The 25,618-nt window shown below is 38.8% G+C and overlaps 1 protein-coding gene across 6 annotated transcripts in view; it reads left to right on the top strand.

Annotated features, from left to right (window-relative positions):
• Nucleotides 1–24,924, top strand: part of LOC131074237 (tyrosine decarboxylase 2) — a 159,457-nt gene extending 134,533 nt beyond the window's left edge. For 2 of the 6 annotated variants that reach the window (XM_058010821.2, XM_058010820.2), the window contains one exon: nucleotides 24,534–24,732. In XM_058010821.2, the coding sequence (XP_057866804.1) occupies nucleotides 24,534–24,582 (49 nt within the window). In that variant the 3' untranslated portion in view covers nucleotides 24,583–24,732. Of the gene's footprint in view, nucleotides 1–7,820; nucleotides 8,632–24,533 lie in introns of those variants that run through there. The other 4 variants (XM_058010817.2, XM_058010819.2, XM_058010816.2 and 1 more) reach the window with 4 other exon arrangements.
• The last annotated feature ends 694 nt before the right edge of the window (nucleotides 24,925–25,618 follow it).

Genomic DNA, 25,618 nt, shown 5'->3' with positions numbered 1-25,618 from the left:
TTCGCTACAGAGGCAGGACGTTGAATGAGAGGCGGGATTTATGAAATGACTTGGTCTTTTCTTTTTTTTTAAAGTAATGCATGCGGTTGTCGGAATTTCGACGAACGCGAGCACTTTTTCTAAAAAAACCCTAATGTCATTGCCAATTCCTTCTCCGTCGAAACCAAATGTTGCATTATCGTCGAAATTCGGACGAAATCAGGCATTTTAAAAAAAAAAATCAAGTTTGATCACAATATACCTTCTTCGTCGGAAACCTCCGTCGGAATTTTAGGCTAAATGTATTAGTGGGTCAGGAGCGAAATTTCCTTTCCTGGCTAGAATCCTTCATTTTCACAACTTCTAAACATCCTCAAAGGCTAAATCATGCTCATTCTTCTTCTCATCATGTCTTGGTCATCAAGATTTGGCTAAACAAGGAAAGAAATGCCTCTTAGAGAGATTTTCGCTCTGGACCCTTTGGAAGGGTCCGGAGCGAAAATCTTGACTTGGGCTAGATTCTTCATTTTTCCAATTCAAAACATCTTCAAGAGGCAAAGACAAGTTATTTCTCTTCCATCCATGTCATAACAAATCAAAACTTGATCTTCTTCATTGCAAAAATAAGAGCTTTTAGGAATTTCGCTCTGGACCCTTTGGAAGGGTCATGAGCGAAATTTCCCCTTTGGTCCAAAATCCTTCATTTCTCAACGCTTTCAAACACTTCAAAGGAAACAAGAATGTCCATCCTTCCTTCCAAGATACCTTGCAAATAAAAAATTAGTCAAACTGAGGAGGAAATGAGCTTTAAGAAGATTTTCGCTCTGGACCCTTTGGAAGGGTCAGGAGTGAAAATCTCATTCTAGGCTAGATTACTCACTTTTGAAACTTCAAACCACTTCAAGAAGCAAACTTAGATCATTTTCCACCTGAGGAAGAAGGTTTCAAGGTCAAACAAGGTAGCAAATGAAGTTTATGATGAATTTCGCTCTGGACCCTTTGGAAGGGTCAGGAGCGAAATTCTCCTTTAGGCCAAAATCTTGTTCTTCAAAATCAATCAAACTACCTCTCAAGGCAAAAACATACCCAATCATCTCCCATCAAGCCAACGCCTAGCCAAAATAAGGAGGAAAACAAGAGTTATAAAGATTTTCGCTCTGGACCCTTTGGAAGGGTCAGGAGCAAAATTCCTAATCTTGGCCAAGATCTTGACTTCATTTTCACATTTCTTCATTCAAACAAGCATTTTTTCCTTCATTCAAGCCTGGGAATGCGTTAGCTCTAGGTTTTGGTCAAAGTAGAATGTCTTATGGAGAATTTTGCTCTGGACCCTTTGGAAGGGTGAGGAGCGAAATTCGTTTTGGACCCTTTGGAAGGGTCAGGAGTGAAATTCGCTTTGGACCCTTTGGAAGGGTCAGGAGCGAAATTTGACATTTTGGTCTCCTTGTCAGGATCATTTTATGGAATATAACATGTCACTTATACTTTAAGTTATATTCCATATATACTTCCAGGATGTTTGAGAGTGGTTTTGGACCTCCAGTAGTTATATTGCAAAATCTAGTTTTTGGAGGATTCTTCAGTTTCCAGACTTATTCAAATTTCAGGATCAGGACATTCCAGACTTAGCCAAATTTCAGGATCAGAACATTCTAGACTTAGCCAAATTTCAGGGCATTTGAAGATCAGGATGACATTCCAGACTTCATCACTCACCAACTTGACCTAGCTCATACCTTCAAGAATGATACTCACTCACCAAGCAAGACACAATTAGCGACAAGAGCAAAACCAGGCCCTAAGGAAGACTCTCAAAGAAACCCTAATTCTGGGGCCCCATGGACTAACCTTGGCTCAAGCAAAGCCTGCTATCCAGTGATCCCCCTGGCGACACTCAAAAAGCAAAGGCTAACAGACAAAACCCTAAAAGACCTAGAAAACACACCCAGAAGGCAAAAGGCAGGGGTCCCCATTTGCAATGGGGCGATGTGTGAATACGTCACAACAGGTATGTAGACTATGCAAGTTTTTAGGAGTTGAGTTCATTTTGTGTTGGTCCATACAAAAGCATATAAAAATCATAAATACATGCTGAGTAGTCTAAAATAAAAAATTAAGTTTAGGATATCACATAGCATCATATAAGAAATAAAACTACCATAAAAATTATAAATACTATCTAAATGTCAATGTGTCAAACTCAAATGTCATGTTAGACATTCATTGCTCAATATTAATATAATAATATCAAATATCAATGTCATATGGGTCTTCAAAAAGATCATCATCTTCATTGATGTAAGTAGATTAGAAAAGTATGCTAGCTATCAAACTTCGACTTTATATCTCACATCAGTCATTTTATTCATGAAGAAGAAGGAATGCATGTACGCTAAGTTCTCTAGATTTTTTTAGTGCAACTAGCTGTGCTTTACTAAGTTGGAGTGTATGCTCCAATTTTGATAAGGGATAGACAAGCTAGCAAAACCTATTGAGGCAAAGTTAGAGTATTAAAGTTATAAAATTATAAACAGAACTTCAAATTCAAAAATATTTGTCCTTTGGATAAATTAAAAACTAACTTGGGATAGATTTTTGATTGTTGTTGTCGGGTAGTTAAGCATTAAGGTAAATTGTGTTAGCGTCAGCAGTTAACCCGTCGGTTGTCAGCAGTTGGCACTGGGTAACTGACCAAACTCCTTTATATTGTATTTGTTTCCAGTTTTTGGACATGCTATTATAGTTGAACATATTGCTATCATTGTGTGTACTAGCTTATTATGAATCAATAGAACACTTGTGAGTTCCATATATTCTGTGTACTCTGTCATTTATGCAATGTCTTAACCTGACACCCTATGGGGAAAACATTTGGCGTCGTTGTTGAAGTAAAAACCTGGGAGCAACGGGAAAAGGACGTACTACATGGCACACGGATAATGGGACAACCATTAGCAGAAGGAACGAGTGACCCTGATAGAGAACCTGAAGAATTGTTCGAGGGAGAAAAGACACTCACAGAAGATTTCTCCTGCATCCTACAGGCGGCAATCGAAACACATGTACGAAGGGAAGCCACCGTCGAAGATGTCTCAGAAGATACTGTATGGAGTTTGCTTGGAGTAAGCCCCGCTGTGAATCTGTTGATGAGAAAACTGCCTAACCTTTTGGCACAAGGATTTTCTGCTCTCTAGAACTGTAGGGAAGACATCTACCAAGAGAATCGACAACAAAAAATTCTACGGGAATTCAGGGAGCGCCAAGAAGATGAGCGCAATAGATGAACTCTGACGGTTAGAGAGAATAAATAAGAACACTCCCATTGTAATGAGTATGTCAATGACATACATTATGTACGAGGGATGAAGTAATAAAAGTGTTATGTTTTTTTTATTTGATGTCTTGTTTTAACCTATTAAGAAAGAGTAGAATTAATGCCCAATCAGTTAAATAAAGACAAATACAAAAAAGAATACATAGGGGATGTAGAAGCCGCCCAACGGGCACTGATTCTTGAGAGACAAGTCGAACGACGGAGAAGATTCAAAAAGGTCGTCGAGGAAGGAAGTGGTGAAAGTGGCAGCCATGGTTCTGGCAAGGACCAAGAATCTCTGCTAATTGAAACCACGAGGAAATGGTTGGGGGATTTGCCCCTCACACTGGAAGAGATCAGCGAATCTGTACACACCATTCAGAGGAGACGAGACCAAGAGGGAGATGAGAACCGAGACCGAAAACAGAGAGATTGAGGGTACCGTTGCAGCCCAAGGTGTCCGAGAGACACAAGGGCACGGTACGAGAAGTAACTTGTTTGGTTCGGGGTCATCAAACCCTGCTAGTCAAAGTAACTAGGAAGGGGTAGGCTCGGGAGGTGAAGGACTAGCAAAACCCAAAGGAGGGATGGCAAGTAAACAAAAATTGCCAAAGTTCACAGGGGACGACAAGGAAGACCTCGTACAACATTGTCGTACATGTGAAACTATTTGGTCCGCTAATAGAGTGACAGACCAGGATGATTGGGTTCAACAGTTCCCAGCCACGTTACGTGGAGTTGCCATAGATTGGTACTTCGATGTTGACAAGCAAAAAGTGGCCACATGGGCCAATCTACAGAATGAATTCAAGGAGGAGTTTCGGTTGCTCTGTGATGACAATGAAATCGTAGTTGAGATATACAGTACCAAACAAGGTACCAAGGAGACAGTATGGGCATACAGCTGGAGGCTAAAAGAATTGCTAGGTAAAATGGAAAGCCAACCCGCAGATGGATTGAAGAAACGATGGTTTGTTGAAGGGTTGAAATCCTCCCTACGGAAGAAGATGAAAATTGTACCCCCGACGTCATATGACGACGCCTATAATAGGGCGATGGACCTCGAGAGAAAACACAAAATGTCAAAGAAGAAGAAAAGTAATAAATCCTCATCGGATGACGAAGACTCTGATGGGGAAAGCAACAATGGTGGTGAATCGAGTAAAAAGGTGCATGCGCTCCAAAAGGATATGGAACGAATGCTGAAGGAATTCAAAGCCATGAAAGGGAGTACAAGTAAGACTGAAGAAAACGACGTGTGCTGCACAAAATGTAGGAGTGACAGGCACACCAAGGGGTCCTGCCCCAAGAAGGCTTTCTACAACATTTGTCAGATTGTCAGACATTTGATAAAAGAATGTCCCTACAATATGAAAACTAGGAGCCAACAAGTTCTCTTGATGCAAGAGCAGCCGACTATCGGAACTTCGCAAACCGCCAACAATAATACATCATTTGGCGGATACACACGGTCACAGGCAAAGAAGGCCACATACTCGGACGCTCGCACGGAGAAGCAGCGGGCGCTAGAGGCGATGGTTGAAGCGGCGAAGGAAATGTTGGCACAAGGGAACACTCAGGAAGTGACAAGTACTTCCCGCTCTGAGGCTGAGGAAAATATCCCGAATCAAATGTTGTAGATTGAAGTACCTATGAAGATGAAGGACCTCTTGGAAATGATACCGTAGTTATGTACAACACTCCTATGTACGATGCAAGTAACTCCACAGAGTCGGGTGACTCGGAATACGGATGTTCCTGGCGGAACACCAACATATCCATTGGTCCTGACACTATACAGTGGTCGGCACTTGGTGGTGGTAGAAATGGGAATACTTGGCACCATTTTGACTGACACCATTGTCGACGGCGGGTCGGGAGTGAATGTGCTTCTGGAAGAAACCTAGAAGAAGCTTGGCAAGCTGATGCTGTGGCCGTCAACCTTCAACTTACTGGGAGTGGATCAACATGGTATCAAACCTCTTGGAACTCTCATGGCGCAACAAGTGACCATCGAGACACAACCATTTGTCCTCGACTTCGTGGTGTTTCCACTTGCGAAGAAAGGATACGATGCCATTCTTGGCAGAGGGTGGTGTTGTGACCATTTCACACATCGCCCCATTGCAAATGGGGACCCTTGCTTTTTGCTTTCGAGGGTTTGTTTTCTAGGTCTTTTAGGGTTTTGTTTGTTAGCCTTTAGCTTTCGAGTGTCGCCAAGGGGATCACCTGGATAGCAGGTTCTGCTTGAGTAAGGTTAAGTTGGTGAGAAATGAGGTCTGGAATGTCTTGATCCTGAAATGAAGTCTGGAATGTCCTGATCCTGAAATTTGGCTAAGTCTGGAATGTCCCGATCTTGAAATTTGACTAAGTCTGGAAAACTGAAAATCCTCCAAAAACTAGATTTTGCAATATAGCTCTTGGAGGTCTGAAACCACTCTCAAACATCTTGAAAGTATATATGGAATATAACTTAAAGTATAAGCACTTATACTTAAATGTTATATTCCATAAAATGATCCTGACGGAGAGTTCAAAAACTCAAATTTCGCTCTTGACCCTTCCAGAGGGTCCAAAGCGAATTTCGCTCCTGACCCTTCCAAAGGGTCCAGAGCGAAAATCTCCATAAGACATTCTAGTTTGACCCAAACTTAGAACCAATTCATTCCCAGGCATCTTTGAGGGCAAAACACTTGTTTGGATGGAAAAATGTAAAAATGATGGATTCTAGCCTGGAAGAGGAATTTCGCTCCTGACCCTTCCAGAGGGTCTAGAGCGAAGTTCATCATAAAATTCATTTGCCACCTTGTTTGAGCTTGAAACCTTGTTCCTGGCCTTGAGAATGATCTAACCGTGTCTTGTGAAATGATTTCAAACTTGAAAATTGAGCAGTTTAGCTTGGGATGAAGATTTCGCTCTTGACCCTTCTAGAGGGTCTAGAGCGAAAATTTTATTTGAGCTTATTTGTCACTAATTTTGGCTAAATTTTTATGTGCAGGGTCTCCTGGAAGGAAGATTGGATGTCACTTGATGCATTTGGAGGTTTGAAAGCATGAAAAATGGTGAATTTTGGGCAACAAAGGTAAATTCGCTCCTGACCCTTGCTGAAGGCCCAGGGCGAAATTTTGAATTTCCCTTATTTTGTAGTGAAAAAGAACAAGTCTTAAAACATGAGTGAAATAAAGACATCTCCCTTTACGCACCTGAGAAAGTGTCAATTTGAAAAAGTGAAGGATTTTGTTGAAAACTTAAAATTCGCTCTTGATCCTTACTGAGGATCCAGGGCGAAAATCCTAAAATTTCCCATTTTGCCTTGCAAGACAAAATCAAACTTGGATTGGGAGAAAGAAGAAAGATATTTCCTAGCATTGAGAGGTGGACTGAAGTTGGAATGATCAAAGATGAGCTACAAAAAGCAAAAATCGCTCTTGACCCTTGCTGAGGGTCTAGGGCGAAAATATCAAAAAATCTATTATTCAACCTTGTTTGATTGAGTCTAAGGCAAATTGCGAGATTGAGAATACAAAGACATGGAAATTTGCAAATATTGGTTCAGAAAATTTCAATTTTATCAAGTGAGCAAGTCTAGACAAGGGTTTCAAACCATCACTTTGGATATCTTGATGCTTAAGGAGTCTTGATCAAGCTTTAACATTCCTAAGCTAGCCTATAGCTTTTCATTAAATTTGCCTATTTCAAGACATTTGGAAAACTCGCATAAATTAAGGCATTCATAATTTGATTAATTAAATTCTAAGCCTTAAAACAAATGAAAAAACCCACCTTTGAAGCCTTGAAATTAATTTTCAAATTTTAAATGAAGGTGAGCCCTCAAAACACATTTATTGGCTAAATAAACATGTCGGCCTCCTTTTAAATGGGATTTAATCCTATTTTGCTACTGAATACTTAAGTCGGCCTCTTTCTAAAAGGGATTTTATTTTATTTTTTGTTTATTTGCTAGGTCAGCCTCATGGTAAATCAAGATGAGCGCTCTATATAACGGGAGAGGTTCTTTAGCAAATTCAAATCATTCTTGCATTATCTCTCATGCGAACTTGAAGAGCATATTTGGAGGTGCGAAATTGAGCAAGCTGGAGGATAATTTCCAGATTTTGGAAGGTGTTTGAAGGCGAAATTTTGCTAAGTGTGGAGACTAAAGAAGGTGAAATTCATTTTGAAAGCTAATGGAGGCGTAATTCATCCAAGGGAGAACTATAATCTAAGCCTTGTCCATCAAAATCCGGTCCTTTCATCATTTTTCAAGGTTTTGTAGTTAAGCATTCAAGGAGGAGGTATGAAGAATCATTTTGAAGTTCTTATTCAAGACTTATTGTGATCTTATTGCAATTTTGTAAAGTCTAAGTCTTGAAAATCCAATTTCCATTCATAATTAATTTGAAAATGTATAATTCTTGATTTATCATGACTTTTTCAAATTAATATCTTAAGTTATACGCTTGAAAGGTCTTAAATTTCATGCTTTAAGGTTTGATGCTCAAAGACTAACTTTAATCTTTTTGTGTAGGCATCTAATGGCGACCCCGGAGTCGGAAGATCAATTACTTGGCGGACCCTCGTCAAAGAAGATCAAGTCAGGACAAGGACGACCTCCTCTCGTCTAGCATCGACAAGGATGACCTCCTCCCGTCTAGCATCGACAAGGACGGCCTTCTTCGGTCAAGCATCATTAGGAATAACCTCTTCCAGTCCAGCATCATTAAGGGCGACCTTCTCCATCTATCCTCCAGTCTAGCATTTGAAGGAAAGCATCACCAAATTGAGCATCAACCAAGTGTTAGACAAGGTGGCATCCTAGTCATCACTCCTCCAGTTGGGTTGGTCCACCTCAGCATGTCTAGATTCGATGTACCTGACTCATTAAAGGTGGAACAAACTTCGATGTACCTACCCCAACTATCCATTGATCGAATATTCTAGAGAAGACATGTGTCCAATTAATACACTTATTTCATTGGTCAGAAGTGAGTTTGTTGTAACAAACCCTAATTAGGGTTTTCATTGTAGAATCTTGGCCATTGATCTCAAATTGATCTGAGCCATTGAATTGTATTAGGGGAACTATATAAGCCCCGACTCTTCATTTTGTAAAGGCTAATAAAAAATAGAAAGTATTTAGTGGATAGTGGAAAAATAGTGGGTAAATAGTTAGTGAATAGTTAGTTAATAGTATAGCAATTAGAGTAGAGTAGAGAGAGAAGGCAAAGATTGTTGCCAAGATGTTGTAAAAGACTTGTAAAACTTCATTGAAGAAATGGTGAAATCTATGGGTCGATTCAACAATTTGCATGGTCTCTATACTTCTCAGTTTTGATTTCATGTTATTAGATGAGTGGAAGAAATGTGTTTGATTGATGGTGAAATTTGTATATCCATACTACTAGCAGTTTGTTGATTGTAGACTTGCCTTGTGTAGTCAACTGGAATCATTTAGCTTAAGGTTAACTTCAATTGTCGCTTCTTCATTGATATGCATCAGCTTGATGGTGTCTATGCCTGTAGTGATGATCTAAACATCATAAAGCTTTCCTTCGAAGATCGTACTAACCTTGTGGAGATGGTCTTGGGATGTCAAAACAAGACTTAGTTAGAATTTCATCAAAGATCATTCATTGCTCCTACATTCTTAGTATCAGAATTAGATCCTTTCCTCGCCCTCATCCTTTTTCCTTTTTTTCCAAATCTAAGCCCGTAAAATCTTGTGATTCCAGCAAATCAGACGTTTAGGTCGTCAAGTGTAAGTCCCCTTGTGATCCCAACAAATCACATCATACCACAGAGAGCTTATCCACACGTAGAGATCCTACAACAAAGAACCTTGAAGTGATCTCGATTGATCCTTTTCGCGACATGTTCAGCTTTAAGAGACTTTATTCAAGAGAGGATAAGGTACCTTTAGGTATTTTATTCTGTGTTTGTTCGTGTACAAAATACACATCAACAGGTGGTTGGTGGCGGCTAGAGCGAATCACAACTAGAAGCATAACACGCTGTCCATGGAGAAAGCTGGGCGAAAATTTATTATCGATTTGAAAACACAACTCATGAGTGAAGAACTCACGTTAGAACCGGAATCGGATGGCGAGGGCGGAGTTGACGAAGGAAAGTACATAAGGGAACCAGATGAGGAGGAAGGCGTTTTGGGAGTCCAAGGATGTTCGGAAGATGAGACCGATTCCCTTAGTGGGCTCTTCCACTGGCAAATGGAAGACTACGAGCTGCTGTATGGGTGCAACATGTTGCAAGTTGACGAGGAGCCAGACGAAAATGAATTTCTGCCAATGTACGAGGAATACACGGAAGGGGATGCTCCTGTCAACGAGACACCAGCACATAGGTTTGACATGACGAAACCAATCTGGTACGAAGAGTCCGTAAAACCTACAAACCTCGGCACGGAAGCAGAGCCAAGGAACATCCTAGTTGGTGACGACTGGAATCCAGTCCTGAAAGCCGCCGCGTTTAAAATATTCATGGAATACAAGGATGTATTCGCCTGGACGTACAAGGACCTCAAAGGGGTGCCACCAAAACTGTGTACACCAAATTTCACTCGTACTTGGTGTCGTACCTGTACGGAAGAGGCCGTACAAAATGAATAAAAACTATGTTGCGAGAGTGAATGATGAAATCGAGTGTATGCTTGAAGCCGGTATTATTTTCAAAGTGCAGACCAACGAGTGGGTGTCACCCATAGTGATATCCCTTAAAAAAGAGGCGAACTAGATCCAAATCTGCGTGGATTTTAGATGCCTTAATGCGGTCACCATAAAGGACCCATTTCCAGTACCATTTACGGATAGCATCTTGGAGGAAGTGGCTAGTCATGAAATTTATTCATTTATGGATGGATTTTCTAGGTATAACCAGATATCCATTGCCGAAGAGGACAAATTAAAAACAACCTTTATAGTGGAAGATGGCATGTACGCGTATAACCGAATGCCTTTCGGGTTATGCAACGTGCCAACGACATTCCAACGGATAATGCTTCACATATTTGACAAGATGTCAGTAGGGAACTTTAGGGCGTTCTTTGACGACTGGTCCGTCTACAGTGACTAGGAGGCACATCTGGCCGCACTTGGCAAATGCATGGAGAGATGCAGGCGAGCCCGCCTAGCACTCAATCCCAAAAAATGCAGATTCATGGTGCCTCAAGGGAAGTTGTTAGGAGTAGGACACAATGTGTTTAAGGCTGGACTTGAGACTGACCCAGACAAGATTCGGGTGATAGTGGAAATGGAGGCACTGACAGATGCCGCTGGAGTCAAATCCTTCCTAGGACACATAGTGTATTACAAGCGGTTTATCAAAACATTTGCTCAAGTATCCTGTCCTCTGGACAAGCTGACAAGGAGAGGTGAATTGTACACATGGGGGACGACTCAGGAAGAGGCCTTCCAAGAATTGAAGTCACTATTGGTAGGTGCGCCAATCCTAACATATTTGAATTGGGACAAAGAGTTCCATGTACACGTCGATGCATCAAATTTTGCCATAGGGGCCAAACTGGCGTAGGTTAGTGATCACAGGTTAGATCACCCGGTATACTTCGCGAGCAAACTCCTGTCAAAGGCGGAAAAAAACTATAGTACGACAGAGAGGAAAGCCCTGGGGATGGTGTACTCCGTCCAGAAGTTTAGACATTACTTACTGGCCACACCGTTCACATTCTATCTGGACCACCAGCTGTTAATGTACTTGGTGAATAAGCCAATCATTCAGGGGCGAATCAGCCGATGGTTGTTGCTGCTGCTACAAGAGTTTACATTTAACATTATTGTATGACCTGGGAAAAGCCATGTGATAGCCGACCAACTATCTAGAATTAAGTCAGGGCAATTGGTGGAAGGAGTAAATGAAGACTTCCCGGACGCCCACTTATTTCGAATTGGCGTTCTTCCTGCCTGGTACACAAGCATCGGGGAATATCTGTTGACATCACAATTCCCTAGAGAGATGCCACCAGGGGAGCGAAGGAATCTCGTACTAAGGAGTAAAACATTTCAACTCATTAATGGCCTTTTGTATAAAATGGGACCTGACCAGGTCTTACGGTGATGTGTCTTGGAGGAAGAAATTCAAGGTGATTTACGGGAAGCACATGAAGGCCTGACAGGAGGGCACACGGGGCTCGACACCAGGGCCAGGAAAGTTCTATTGGCAAGGCTATGGTGGTCGACACTGCACAATGATGCTTGGGAGTGGGTGACGAGTTGTGACACGTGCCAATGGGCAGGGAGGCCGTTGAAGAGGGATTTTATGCCCCTCAACCCGTCTAATGCCCAGGAACTGTTTGAACGGTGGGGGGTGGATTTCATTGGACCTTTGAAGGCAAGTCGAGCCTGACGGTGCAGATACATCGTGGTGGCCACAAAATATTTGACCAAGTGGGTCGAGGCATGGGCTCTACCAGACAATTCGACCATTAGTACGGCAAGGTTTATCTACGAGCAAATCATTACACGGTATGGGATTCCAATCCAATTGACGTGTGACCGGGGAGGACATTTTGTCAATCATATAATCCGGTTGCTCACGACGGAGTTCAAGATATTCCACTCCTTATCAAGCCCCTACTATCCTCGGGCAAACGGGCAAGCTGAGGCAACAAACAAAATAATCATCTCGGTGATTTACAAGTCTTGTGGAGTGGAGAAGGAAGATTGGGAAGAACGCTTACCGTCGGTACTGTGGACGTATCAGACGACGTATAAGGTCACCATAGGACAGACCCCCTTCCAGTTAATGTTTGGGCAGGAAGCGATGGTGCTAGTGGAATTCACGGTGCCAAGTCTTCGGATCGCCATTGACAACAGACTAGGTGACATGGAGAGTCTCCGAGAGCGGTTGTATGCCTTGAACAAATTGGATGAGGGACAAATGATGGCTCATTCGGCGACAGAGATGACACAACATAGGCGGAAAACGTGGCACGACAAGCACTTGCGAAGAATGCAGTTTACTCTCGGACAACTTGTGTTGAAGTTTAACGGACACAATGAAATAAAGCTTGGCAAGTTCAAGGTAAAGTGGCTGGGCCCATTTAAGGTTCGCGAAGTCTGCACGAACGGAACCATTAAACTGTGGACGCTCGACGACAAGGAAATACCCGAGGCAGTGAACGACTTGAAATTGAAGGTGTACTGGGAACGACGGGAACGCCCATACCATGAAAATTGAATAGAAAACAAAAACAAATAATTTTTTTTTTTTTTGACTTCTCTGATGCCTTTGCCCAACTCAAAAGTGTATTGTAGCTCAAAAATAAACTGGGGGTCTGGGGGCAGTGCCTCCAACGGGGTCGAGGGGCAATGTTTTTAATTTTGCGCATATGAAAATGGGACATAGTCAGTAGAGACATAAAGAAATTCCCATACGGAAATCATTGCTAGACCAACGGAAATCATTGCCAGACCAACATAAATCATTGCTAGATCGACAGAAATCATTGCTAGATTGACGGGAAGCATTGCCAAGTATGAAATGTTACATATTAGTGTGGTCAAAGACCTATTAGTACGGACAAAGACATATTCGTACGACATTTTAGTACGTGGTAATTCCGTGCAGATTTGTACGGACAAAGGCGTCAAACGAGTTGCACATCTCCGTACGGACGTAACTCTAGAGGCATTTTTTCGTACAGAACAATTTCGTACAACTTCATATGGATGCAACTTCAGAAAAGAGGAAAGACATACAATCCCGTACGGTCATTGGTGTATGAAAAAAACTGTACGATTCATTGGTACAGGAAAAATAAAGAAAAGGGAATCGTACGATGGCAAATTAATCCATGGGAAAGAGAAAAGTCCGTAGGGTTTTGAATTGACGATGTTTTGGTCTACAGGCCCATATTCCCTACACCATTGGATCAGCGAAATAGGTCGAAACTTGCCACGCTGTACACACTACGACAGCCGTACCACCATAATGGAATTGGCTATACGCGTACCCCAGGAAACCAAATTCAGTTGATGGAGCAGGCAACTAGAAAGTTGAAGAAATTAGATTGGCGAAGGAGGCTACAGGAAACTCAGAGAGGACAACACGGAAAGGATTCGATGGGTGATCAACAGGATGCGAAGGGGAAGGCCATGGTGCAGGTTGCACGCACGCACAAAGTCATGCTAGACACTATGACGTTTGAGGGACTAGCTGGCAATATGTGTAGACAATGGTGGGAAATGGCCCTAACCCTAGTCGACATGGAGGCCAAAATAGCCCTTACCAAAGCACGTGTCCATGATGCAGTACAGATATCATAGTTTCTTTCAATCCGGACGATTTCGAGAGGGTTTTTGGCATCCCGGATAAAGGGCGAAAGATTGACAAAAATACAACAAAGATGTCCCAAGAACAGAAAACGCAACTGTTAAAAGAAATGTGCCGGGATGACTTGACAACGGCCGATTGAGCAAGGATTCTCGCATCGCAGGGCAGAGGGTTAAATAAAACATTCTTGAAACCTGGCATCTGGCAGTGCTTGCTCAATTTGATGCAGTCTATTAACTGGCGCAAGTAGGGTGTCGGATGCAGCGGTACCTATGATTGCACTGATGCAGGGCCTGAAGAAAGGTACGGTATATGAGTGGGCGATTTTGTTGTCGAATAGAGCCCACGATTTCCTGATGCTGAAGCACATAGTTTTTTACATGTCGTACCATGCCATTGGGTTGTTTTTGGACTCCGTACGAGTACAGGTACCAGCCAATCTGAGAGGGTGGCGACCACGAGACTGCATTGATTCCTTGCAGCTAGCTATTTTCTATTGGACAGAGTTGGATGCACTCATGGCTAGTGGAGAGGTTTAGACCAGCAGGAAGAGAAGAAGGCAAATCTCGGTGGTGGTGTTGGTCAGTGACACCAATTCAAGACAGGCAGAGAGTAGTGCAGACGAGAGTGTGGAGTCCGAGGAGACATCGAGGTGTTCCGGAGGGGACACTACTTTCCGACTCTCGGAGCTGACCGAAGTAGAGGTGGCGACAGGGACCCTTGGTGCGGCGAAGGGCGGCTGCGCAGTGTCTTTTGGCCAGGTACCACGTGGAACCCACGGGCTGTCAGCAGGGGATGTGGCACGACCTCCAGGAGAGGGGTTTCGGGCAGGGCAGTTGTTATTCACACAAGCATTCCTGCACGTGGACGGGGAATTGACACCACTTTCCTCGTCTGGGGTGACGACAGGAGTCCTCCCTAGGGTGGCCATTCCAGCATTCGGGCAGAGGCATCCTTGTCCTCTAATGCAGACACCTACAGTGACCACCACTCCTTGTATTCCAGTGCGCTCACTTGTCACAGACCAGGAAATAGGGATGGAAGGCATGGGGCAGGCAAAGGACAGTGGGGAAGCAGTGGAGGACACAGACACATGGTTGGACTGGTATGTCGCCACACCCATAATTCCTGTAGGACCACCACCTACTACATCTCGCCATCCTACACAAGCTGAGGTAGTTGATTTGGGGGAGCATCCTATGCAGGTAGAGGTAGTCGAGTTGGTGGAGCATCCTGCAGAGATGGTTTTGCCCACTAGTGGCAAGGAGGAGATACCTTCACGGATGGGCCTTTAGGACGAAGGTGTAGGAGGGCGGACCGAGCCTATTGTTGTTGCACAATTTTTTGCTGAGATGGAGGGGGTAGTTCAACGGTTGGTAGCTTCCACAGTTGAGGAATCCATTGTTCAGCCAACCTTGGAGAGCGTACGTGAGTTTGCTACTACGGGGGTAGGAGAGGCATTCTAGAGGTGCTTTGAGGCACGGGGATGGACGAACATAGACCTACCTGAGATGAGAGCAGAGTGGCAATGTCAGGAGGTGGCCGAAGAGAGTCGAGTGCAGACTTTGGTGAGATAGATTGAGCAGGTTGTGCGGGATGGCTATTACCGACTCCGGGAGGCTTAGATCTAGGTAGATAGAGTTGCGGAGCTGGCCGCTCGCATCACGTCGTTGGAGACGGAGTTGGCCCAGCAGCAGGCCCAAGCCGGCCATGCGGAGGAGGTTTTGGACACGGTGAAGAGAGAATTGAGCTCTGTGAGAGTAGCACTGGCGGTTGAGGCAGAGATGAGGACCACAACAAAGACCCGTGTTACCAACCTTGTGGCAGAGTTGGAGGCAAAGCAAAATGAGCTCATGGAGGCTGTATTCAGGGTGAAGCAGTCACGGGAGCACCAGTTGGTGGTCAAGCGGGACCTTGCTTATTGAACTAATCAGGTGATGCAATTGTGGGTGCAATTGGCTTCGACATTAGCATCCCCTTCTTCAAGGATGCCCTCTTGCCCTCCCCAGTAATTTGTTGTTTTGGGTTTCAATTTTTGCTTGTAGACCGTTCCCATTTTGGTTGTATGTCGTCCGGAGACGACATTTCTTTTTGGGGGGGATGATGTTGCCGGGTAATTAAGCATTAAGGTAAATTGTGTTAGCGTTGGCAGTTAACCTATTGGTTGTCGGCAGTTGGCATCGGGTAACTAACCATACTCCTCTATATTGTATTTGTTTCCAGTCTTTGGACATGCTATTGTAGTCGAACATATTGCTATCATTGTGTGTACTGGCTTATTATGAATCAATAGAACATTTGTGATTTCTATATATTCTGTGTACTGTATCATTTATGCAATGTCTTAACCTGACACCCTACGGGGAAAACAATTGTAAGATGTTGTAGCTGTTGGAATGCTTGGCCATGGATGTACCACCAACTATGAACATCCTTAAACTTGTTAGGAAGAGTAAAAACACTTTTGATTGTTGCAGCATAGAAAATCAGCTAACTCACTCATGATTATATCTTCCAATTCAAGATTAGTGAAAAGTCTAGGAGACACTTGCTTTTATCTTTTGCTTACTTGCAAGTCTCAACATGGCACAACCTTGTTCCCAAAGAAAGAATCTCGAGACTGTAATATTTTGGATTGAATGCAAATGCAAGACAACGTAGTAGGGTGGTCGTTTTGTTCCATCATGCAACAATAATTGCTTGTACATGTTTGAAGAAAGTTTATTCTAGATCTTGTTCATTCACATTAATGATAATTTTCATCTCATCATGAGTCAATATCATCATATGCCTCTCCCACATATGACTTATTTACATCAGTGTAATGAATCATACTCAAAAGAGGTCTTATGAATTAGTTTTTGCATTATTTCACTTGCCTTCAATAAATCTCGACTTTGAGAATCTTTTGAATATGCCTTGTGATATGTGATGTTTGATTTGGATCTCATCAGCCTCATCATACACTTGTTTGATCCAATTAATTTTATTGCCATTTTTTTGCAGCATAAGTTTGAAGGAATGGACAACATAAGTTGTCCTAAAGATGTGTGAATAATGTGCCTCAATCAATGTAATGTCCCCTTTCTAGCCAGTTAGCTGATGATTTGTCGTTAGCCTATTTTCTCATAGTCGTGTAGGCTAATTAGGACACAGAAGCGATCTTGGAGGAATTTCGCCTATGCATTTTCAGTTGTAGGTCATTTTGACGTGATTTGAAGCAATTTTGGGCACACTTACTATTTATCATAAGTCATTCTGGACATGGCTGAACATCTAGTGATAGTGACATGTCGATAGTAATTGTTTAAAATCGTCAAGAAGATTTATTTATCATTGATATGATTTATTGTGCATTAATAAAGTTATATGATAAAGTTAAATTTAATTATTTAACTTTGTTAATTCATAATCTATAGTTGTGAGAAATATTTAAATAAAAGAGTTCCCCTTCATTCTATAATACATTGGAGACATAAAAAGTGTTTGGGGACTTATGTTGAAGGGAAATCATGTTACATGGCATGAGAAATATTAAAGAAAAAACAATCGCCGATAAAATAGGGGCCAAAAAAGCAATCATGAAAAAATAGGGGTCAAAAAGCAAAAATCATGAAATAATAGCAAAAGGCAAAAAGGGTGATTTTGTTTGTCCCACATTGATAAGAGAAGTGAATGAGTTCTTAGAAAGAGTTATAAATAAGATCGAAGAGTCCGAGTCCTCTTTCAGCATGCTTGGTTTGAGAAATTTTATGTGTATTTGCAAGAGTTAATTCAAGGGTTTGAGGACGTTCACCCTCATAAGAGACACTTTCCATGCTATTGCAAGATATAGTCTGGAGGGTTCTTGGTGTTTCCATTCAGGGAATGCAGCTGTGCTAAAACGTATGCTTCAAATTTCCAGGTTTGCTGACATTGGTACATTCCTTGGTTTGTGAGGCGACTTGGTGAGGATCTCTCTGAGTTTTAATCAACTATTCCATACTGCGCTAGGCTGCACCATCATTGCTGGCCATACCAGTTATGCTGGAGCCGTACTTCTCTATTGGTTGCCTATAATCCAGTCGCCATTCATTATCTGACTGGGGGTTCGAGTTAAGAGTGATATCATTGAGTTTGGAGGGGTTGATCACTCATTTTCTGAGGCATTTCTTAATACTGTCCTTGAGTTATTTGCTGGATGTGTAAATACCTGACTGATCATTACAGCGCCTAGGGTTTGCTGGAGCTGATTTTACCTTAAGAAATTTTGTCTTTGAAGACAACATTAAATGGGTATGTTAAACTTGAATATGGTGTAATTCCTTGATTATGAATGAATAGTCTGAACTATTGAATCAGATTTTGCACCACAGTAATATGAATTAATGAATCTGATTTGCAAACTTAGAATAGTGTGATATTTGAATCTTATTATTTTCAGTTAGTTGTGAAGTTGTGACTTGTTGTTTCATTGTTACTTAATATTGGAAACATTGCTCAATCTATAATTTCTGGAACAAGCAAACTTAGGAAACAGTCCCAAAATGAATGCATGCCAAATGTTTGACAAAATGTCAAACTCTGCAAACTGAAAAAAATAGTGCAGAAAGGACGGGCCATTTCAATCAATGTTCCAACCAAACTATAATTTTTACATTATCTATTATGACTTTAGACAATTTTTCGAGGCCTCGTTTCCTCAATGGCCAATATGAGGATGTCAACAATAAATTTTGCATCCTTCATCTACTGACAATCCATGACTATTTAAAATATTAACCCTTTAGGGTTATTGCAATCAGATTAATTAAGTGCTGATTTTCCAGCATTCTTGCTTTCCCATTGGATATGATGGAAACCCTCCTCTTTGATATAATATTTAATGGGCTTCAATGAATTTTCTACAAGTTTCACCTCATATTTCACTCTAGTGCTATGCAACTAATGAGTTGAGCCCTTATACCTTTTACAGCAGCTTACTTGGCAAGTCCTCTGCTTATAACTAAGGTTTCAGGGCCACATCATCAAATATGATGCCACATCAGCAAGCTTTTTGCCAAGGTGTCCAAAACAGGCAAAAAAAAAAGTGAGATCAATAGGCGTGCAACAGAGACCCCAATAGTTGTGCAGCTCATATGGCATCACCTGATTGGTTACTTTTTACAATATTAGTACATTTCCTAGCAACTATTGGTACATTTCCTTACAACTATTGGTACATTTACTAACAAAAATTGATATTTTATGTTTCAAACAATAGGTTTTATTTGTTCAATTTTTGGAACAAAAGGTATCAACAACCCTCACAACAATTGGTACATGTTCAACTATTGGTGCTCTTCCCCTAGATACATTTTGTAATGTGTTGATTGGCAGTCTTGTAGTATTCATTTATAAATGTCATTTCTAATGATCTCTTTGATCTCTTAGGTAAAGACTGCTCTCCTTGAGGTGTAACTAAAAATTAGTGGGGCTCTACCACAACTTTAGGAATATATGGGGCTAGAGGGGATTTCAATGCCCAAGATCCTTTCTTTGGCAAAGGGTGGCTTGTTGCTTAGCTCCAATATTTTAATATATTCTATCACTTGAGATGGTGGCATAGGTATATCATTTATTTGCCCATTCCATGAATGTCACACAAGTGGGCTTTTAGTTGAGCATATGAGCTTTTATACCTCACATTACACTAGCAACAAACCCATACATATACACCACTACTTGGAACTTTAAATTGTTAGTGCAAAAAATTTAAACATAAATGTTATTTGCGGTGCATCCTAGAGATGTGGATACCACATTGGGTTAGGCATTCTTGGGCACTCTTGCATGTTGTATGAAACATTGGATAAATATTTACTATGAGTGTTACATTGGAAAATATTTATTATTGGAAAACCTTAGTACCAAATTTTTAATTTGGGGTTATGGTTTAGTGAGCTTATGATTTTGAGGAATGTGGTTTATTTGAGACGACTTAGTGGTTTTGTGCAAGTTTGTCTTATAAAAGTAAGCACATAATAGCTATTGAGGTTGACCAGTGTAACCACAGACTTGTTGGCTAAGATAGGATTGAGAATCTATTATAGGTTGCATGTGGGAGTAGAGGAAGTGTGGATTTGAATGTGTGGCTGCATGTTTCTTATTTGCTTGTACACATGGAGGAATGTAGCTAGGGTGCTTGATGCTTCAAAGGCTTTGCAATGAGACTCTACAAGTATATTGCAATCTTGTTTCTTGAGATAATACATTGAGTATGTGGGTGGTTTTGGAGGTTAAGTTTCTCCCTTGAAAGGGTTTTCCCAAGATATATCTACTGTTATCTTCCGGTATGTTACTCTTTTGCATTGTGGGTTCTAATAATTGTTTTACGTATTTTTCTCTATGAGGAGTTATATGGAAATGGCATATTGTTGCAAATTTCCTTTCGAAAATATCATTTTGGTATACTTCCACAATAGAGAACTCTCATTTGTTTTTAAGTAGTGACAACCCACAAAGCTAGATTTGGTCGCCATTATATCCCCCCTCTCTCTCTCTCTCTCTCTCTCTATATATATATATATATATATATATACTCATTTAATATTTTAAATGTAGGTTCACAAAAGAATGAAAATTAAACAAGACAGTTTATTTGTAAAAATAATGAAGAAAAAAATTAAAATACCTGTTTTTTGAAATCTTCCTATATGATCTCCATGGCAGAAAATGTGATTTGTACACACATAGGAATGACAATTCAACTACTTTAGAATATTAAATTATCAATTAATCTTCAACTCTATTTGTGTAATGATAAACAACAATGCAATTTAAACACGAATAAATGATTTTTGTCTTTTACATTCACAAATAAGGTAAAAATTGTTTTAGTGGTCAAGTGGTTTAGATGACCCATTTTTTATAATATTTGAAGATAGTTTACACCTATAGCCTTAATGAGTAATTGAGTCCAAATGAGATCTTTAAATTAGCTCCTTATGAGCAACAACATTATTTTTCTTTTATATGAGCTTAACATTAGATAATGTTTTCAATTTTAAAACTATAAGTTAAAGAATAGAAGGCCAAGGGTCACCACTTAGAATTCCACATTAGATGGGGCTATGGGGATTTGAAGTTGGTATCAATAATGAGAACCCAATGATATAACCAATCGAGCCCAACTTCATTAGAAAATACTTATAGGGGTAGGGTTCATATTTTTGTTCTTTGTAGTCAAACTTAAAAAACCGAAAAAAAGAAGTGTAGATCATGATCTAGATAATGAATAGGTAGATGTGGAGATCAAATATGGATCCTTGGGATAAGTGATGATGAGAATAGGGTAACCAATGAATGCAATAAGGACAACCTATTTCCCATGAATTCAAAACAAAAGAAAAAAAATGGATATGTGATTTTCACATTGCAATACTATTGGTCTTTAAAATTTGATTGGTTAACATGCTTCCAAATGAGAGTAACATACCCGTCAATGTGCTATTATGATAGGCATTCCAAAGAATTTATTCATTCATTGTCTTCAGTCCCTTTTGACCTATCAACTCATTAGATTTTAATTGATATTTGTTTCTCTGGCTAGGTTAACTTGTTAGTAACATTAACCACGCATGGTGCATTGGAAAATGTATTGGTATTCCATGCATCTCAAACTATATTTAATATCTAGCAATACTAATTGCCAATGACATTAATCCTTTTGTTTTTGCTCAATTGACCCTTATAACTTATAGCGACCCAAAAGCTATACAAAGGCTCTTGAGGTATCTTTACTTGGGAATGGCAAAGAGAACCATCGCATAGGAAGAGGTTTAAACTTTTTCTTTAGGCACACTTTATTTAATATACATCATCTCTTTTAAATCTCCAATGTCCCATTAAATATAAATGGCCCATATATTTAAAATAAGCCACTTTTCACTTGATAATTGGTCCCTTATAGTCTTTTATTAAATAAATTAAAATAACGATAAAGTTAAATTTTTGATTTGACTTTATTAATCAATAACTTATCGTTATTTTATTTAAAACCCCTACACTACATAAAATGTTGAGATAGTCATCAAAACTGAATCCATTAACACCACTAAAAATAATAACCTTATCAAATGACCCAACTAGCTTACTAAAAATAGTAACTATTAGAAGACTAACATGATATCATTCTAGAAAAAGACATCATGCTCATAATAATGAATGGTTTCCTTTATAATTGATATAATAATGATTTAAAATTCAGATTGTATAAATAAAAATAATTTTTACTTTTTATTTAATGCCAAATGAATGCCCAAACAAATGAATAGTATTTGATATCAACTTAGAGGCTTGCAGGATGATTTAAACGTTTACAACTATTAGATGGAAAAGCAACATAAATCCCATAAATTTTTATTGAAACTCGCTTAATATGTTAAATCTTAGATTTTTGTTAAAAAATAATATAATTTGATAAAATACAATATTTTTTATAATTAGATACATAATTTTTTTTTTATTTGAAATTGATTTTCTTGTTAAAAGTGATTTTTTAAACAAATAGAATGATTTTTAGTTAATAAATATCTATTTAGTATTTGATATATTTAATTTTATTTAATTTACTAATCATTTAAAATTTCTAATATGAAATGATTTGTATGCAAAAAAGATTAAATTAGAATTGAATGTTAGCTTTAAATCTAGATGTTAATCTTTGACTTATTCCAAAATTATAATTAGTCATTGTTGATTTTTTTTTTATAGAAATTTAATTTAATTTAATTTAATTGTATTAGATAATAAATGTTTACGAATTTTAAAAATTACAATCTATTATAATTTTAAAATTAATTGTAAGCTTAAAAATATTGTGGTGATTTGATTAATAATTTTAGATCCAATAATACTTAATCCCACATAGAAATGAAATTGTACTTAAAAGCACTTAAAATATTTATTAGTAATGTCAAATCTATAATAATCCTAACCATAACCTTTATAATACTTAATTGTAGTTTAATTCTAGCTAAAGGACAAAATTAAAAAGAAAAAAACATAATTATAGTTAAGTTATTAGACACAACACAATATCTAGAACATACGTTAAATCTATAATAACCCTAACCATAACCTTTATAATACTTAATTGCGGTTTAATTCTAGCTAAAGGACCAAATTAAAAAGAAAAAAACATAATTATAGTTAAGTTATTAGACACAACACAATATCTAGAACATACGTTAACTAACTACATTATGCATAATTTAAGATATGATAATTCTTAAGGTTAGGATTTGGATTGCGATTCAATTAATGTTAACAATGATTATATTTTTTAGTTACATGTTTTATTAATATTTTAGATCTAGTAGATTAAAAAATATATAGTTTTATTATTATTTAATTTTTTTTCAATTTAATTATTTTTTATTATAAAAAAATTAAATTATTATTTTTATTTTTTTAGATTTTTGTATATTTGGACTTTGCATTAAGTTTATTCTATTTTAATTTTAATTTTATATTTAAGTTTGAAATTTATTTTTAAGTATTTATGTCCTTTTACAAAATTACAAATAATAATTAAAATTTTTTTTAGAGTTAATTTAATTTATAATTATCTATCTTATTAAAATTTTAATTTATTGTAGAACAATTATATTTTGAATTTTTCTTTTAATTTATATAATACATTTAATTTCTCTCTCCGTCACTCTCTATCTTTGTATTTACCCTCTCCTCCTTTCTCTCTGTCTCTCTCTCCATCTCCATATTTTTCTCTCTATGTCTCTCTATCTCTCTCCCCTACCTCTATCTCCTTACTTCTTCGTGTATCTCTCTCTGTCTCTCTACCTATCTCTATCACTCCCTCTTTCTATCCTTAGCTCTCCCTATCTATACCTCTCCCTCTCTCTCCTCTTCGTGCTACTCCCTCTTTCTATATCTCTTTATTTCTCTATCCTCTATCTATCTATCTCTCTAAATATTGTTCACACGCTCCTTGTTACTCCTCACCCTCTCTATCTCAATATCTCTCACACTTTCAAACACACTCCTTATTTCTCCCTCTCCCTCTCTATTTCTATTTCTATCTCTATCTCTCCTCCCTCTCTCTTCTTATTTCTATTGCCTCATTTATCTATCTCTTGCTCCCTCTAGCTTTGTCTTCCCATCTCTTCCTCTCCCTCTCTATCTATATATCATCATATCTATCTTTCTTTTTTAACTCATGTTTGGATCCCTATAACTAAATGCATAGTTTATTTTAAGCTATCACTTCTTGATTGGGACTTTGGTTGCACAAACAACATCAATTTTTAAATGGCCTACCAATTGAACTTACGCACTGAGCAAATGTATGCAAAACACACCAAAATTTTCCCTAATTGACCTTCCACACCTTTTCTGCATACCCATTGCACACCAAAGTGCGATTGCGAGGCACTGAACAGATCTTAATATCTGTGATAATGTTGTGATAATGTTGTTTTGTTCTTTTCCTTCTAACTTTGGACACCAGCTTCAGTTGAATTTCATTGGAGAGCAACACCAAATGATTGAAAATGTAGCATCTTAGTAGAAGCTTTGAAGTTATTTTAATGATGGTTAATGGATGATTTCATTTATAATTGGTATAGTAATGGTTTAAAATTCAGAATTGTATAGATAAGAATAATTTTTACTTTTTATTTAATGCCAGATGAATGCCCAAATAAACGTATGGTATATAGGCACTGAATAGATCTTAATATCTGTGATAATGTAGTTTTGTTCTTTTTCTTCTAACCCGGGATGCTAGCTTCAGTTGAAATTCATTAGAAAGCAACACCAAATGATTTTAAATGTAACATCTTAGTACAAGCTTTGAAGTAATTTTAATGACATTGTTTTGAACTTTTGAGCTATTAATCACAATAGAAATACATATTTGTATTTGAAATCTTACGAAGTGTTTCCATTGGATCTCCAGGTTTTGTCCGGAATATATACTTTGCGTTTTAGCGTTGGTGGAACATTAACAGAACTACGGCATGTGAATGCTGCTTGGAAACTCATTCAAGGACAAGCAACTATTCTTCTCAGGAAGAGTAACCATTAACTGAAGTAATATGTGCAAGCGTATTTGCTCGTCACAACTAACACTCATCATTTTTAGACATTACAATTGCATCGCATAATAGTATTATTTTGTGCCTGAAATTGTACGCACACTATCACTTAAACGAATTCTAACATATACCAGTACGATTCTTATTTGTTTGGTCGCAACTGCAGTTCGCTTTCATAATTTTTTATTTTTGGAAATTGGAATTTTGAATCATTTTCTTAAAGGGAAAAAATCTTCATTATTGGTTTAAAAAAGTGTTTGAGCAATGGAATCCAGAATCTCTAAAGAGGCACCAAACGGTATCATGGGACGATATCATACTGCATAATGCCCAACACCAAATTATGAGGTGGCCTGATGATGAAACTGCCCACACATGTATTCCATAAAATGGAGGTAAACACAACACATGAGGATCTCGTACTCCAAATTGATGTCTTGCCTGGTGAAAACCTAAAGTAAAGAAGTTAGCCAAGTGTATATAATCACTAGGCTCCTTGAAGATTCATACTGATAATTTCTAATAGCGTATATAATCACTAGGCTCCTTGAAGATTCAGACTGACAATTGTTAATAGTGTGTATAATCACTCGGCTCCTTGAAGATTTAGACTGATAATTGTCAATTCCTTTGAGATGCATAACTAACAACGGAGATTAACTACAAAAGTAGACAGTGAAGTTATTTACTATACCAGGCCTTGATTCTCCACAATTAATCTACGTATTCAACGTAGATATGTCAGTCACCATGTATTTGATTTATTCATATGCCAATCCAAGGCAAATTCAACTGAAACTAAACTAACATTCATAAGATGGAAAAAGTTGTGTTAGCTGCTGCACTGAGCTGCCATCTCATTTAAACTTGCAATATGTTCGACAACCGATATATAAATTGCAAGGGATTCCTGTGTTATGTTACTAACAATTTGCAACACGCCACA

Source organism: Cryptomeria japonica, chromosome 8, assembly GCF_030272615.1.
Source record: "Cryptomeria japonica chromosome 8, Sugi_1.0, whole genome shotgun sequence".
NCBI lineage: Eukaryota > Viridiplantae > Streptophyta > Pinopsida > Cupressales > Cupressaceae > Cryptomeria > Cryptomeria japonica.
This window is presented reverse-complemented; position numbering and strand designations above follow the sequence as displayed.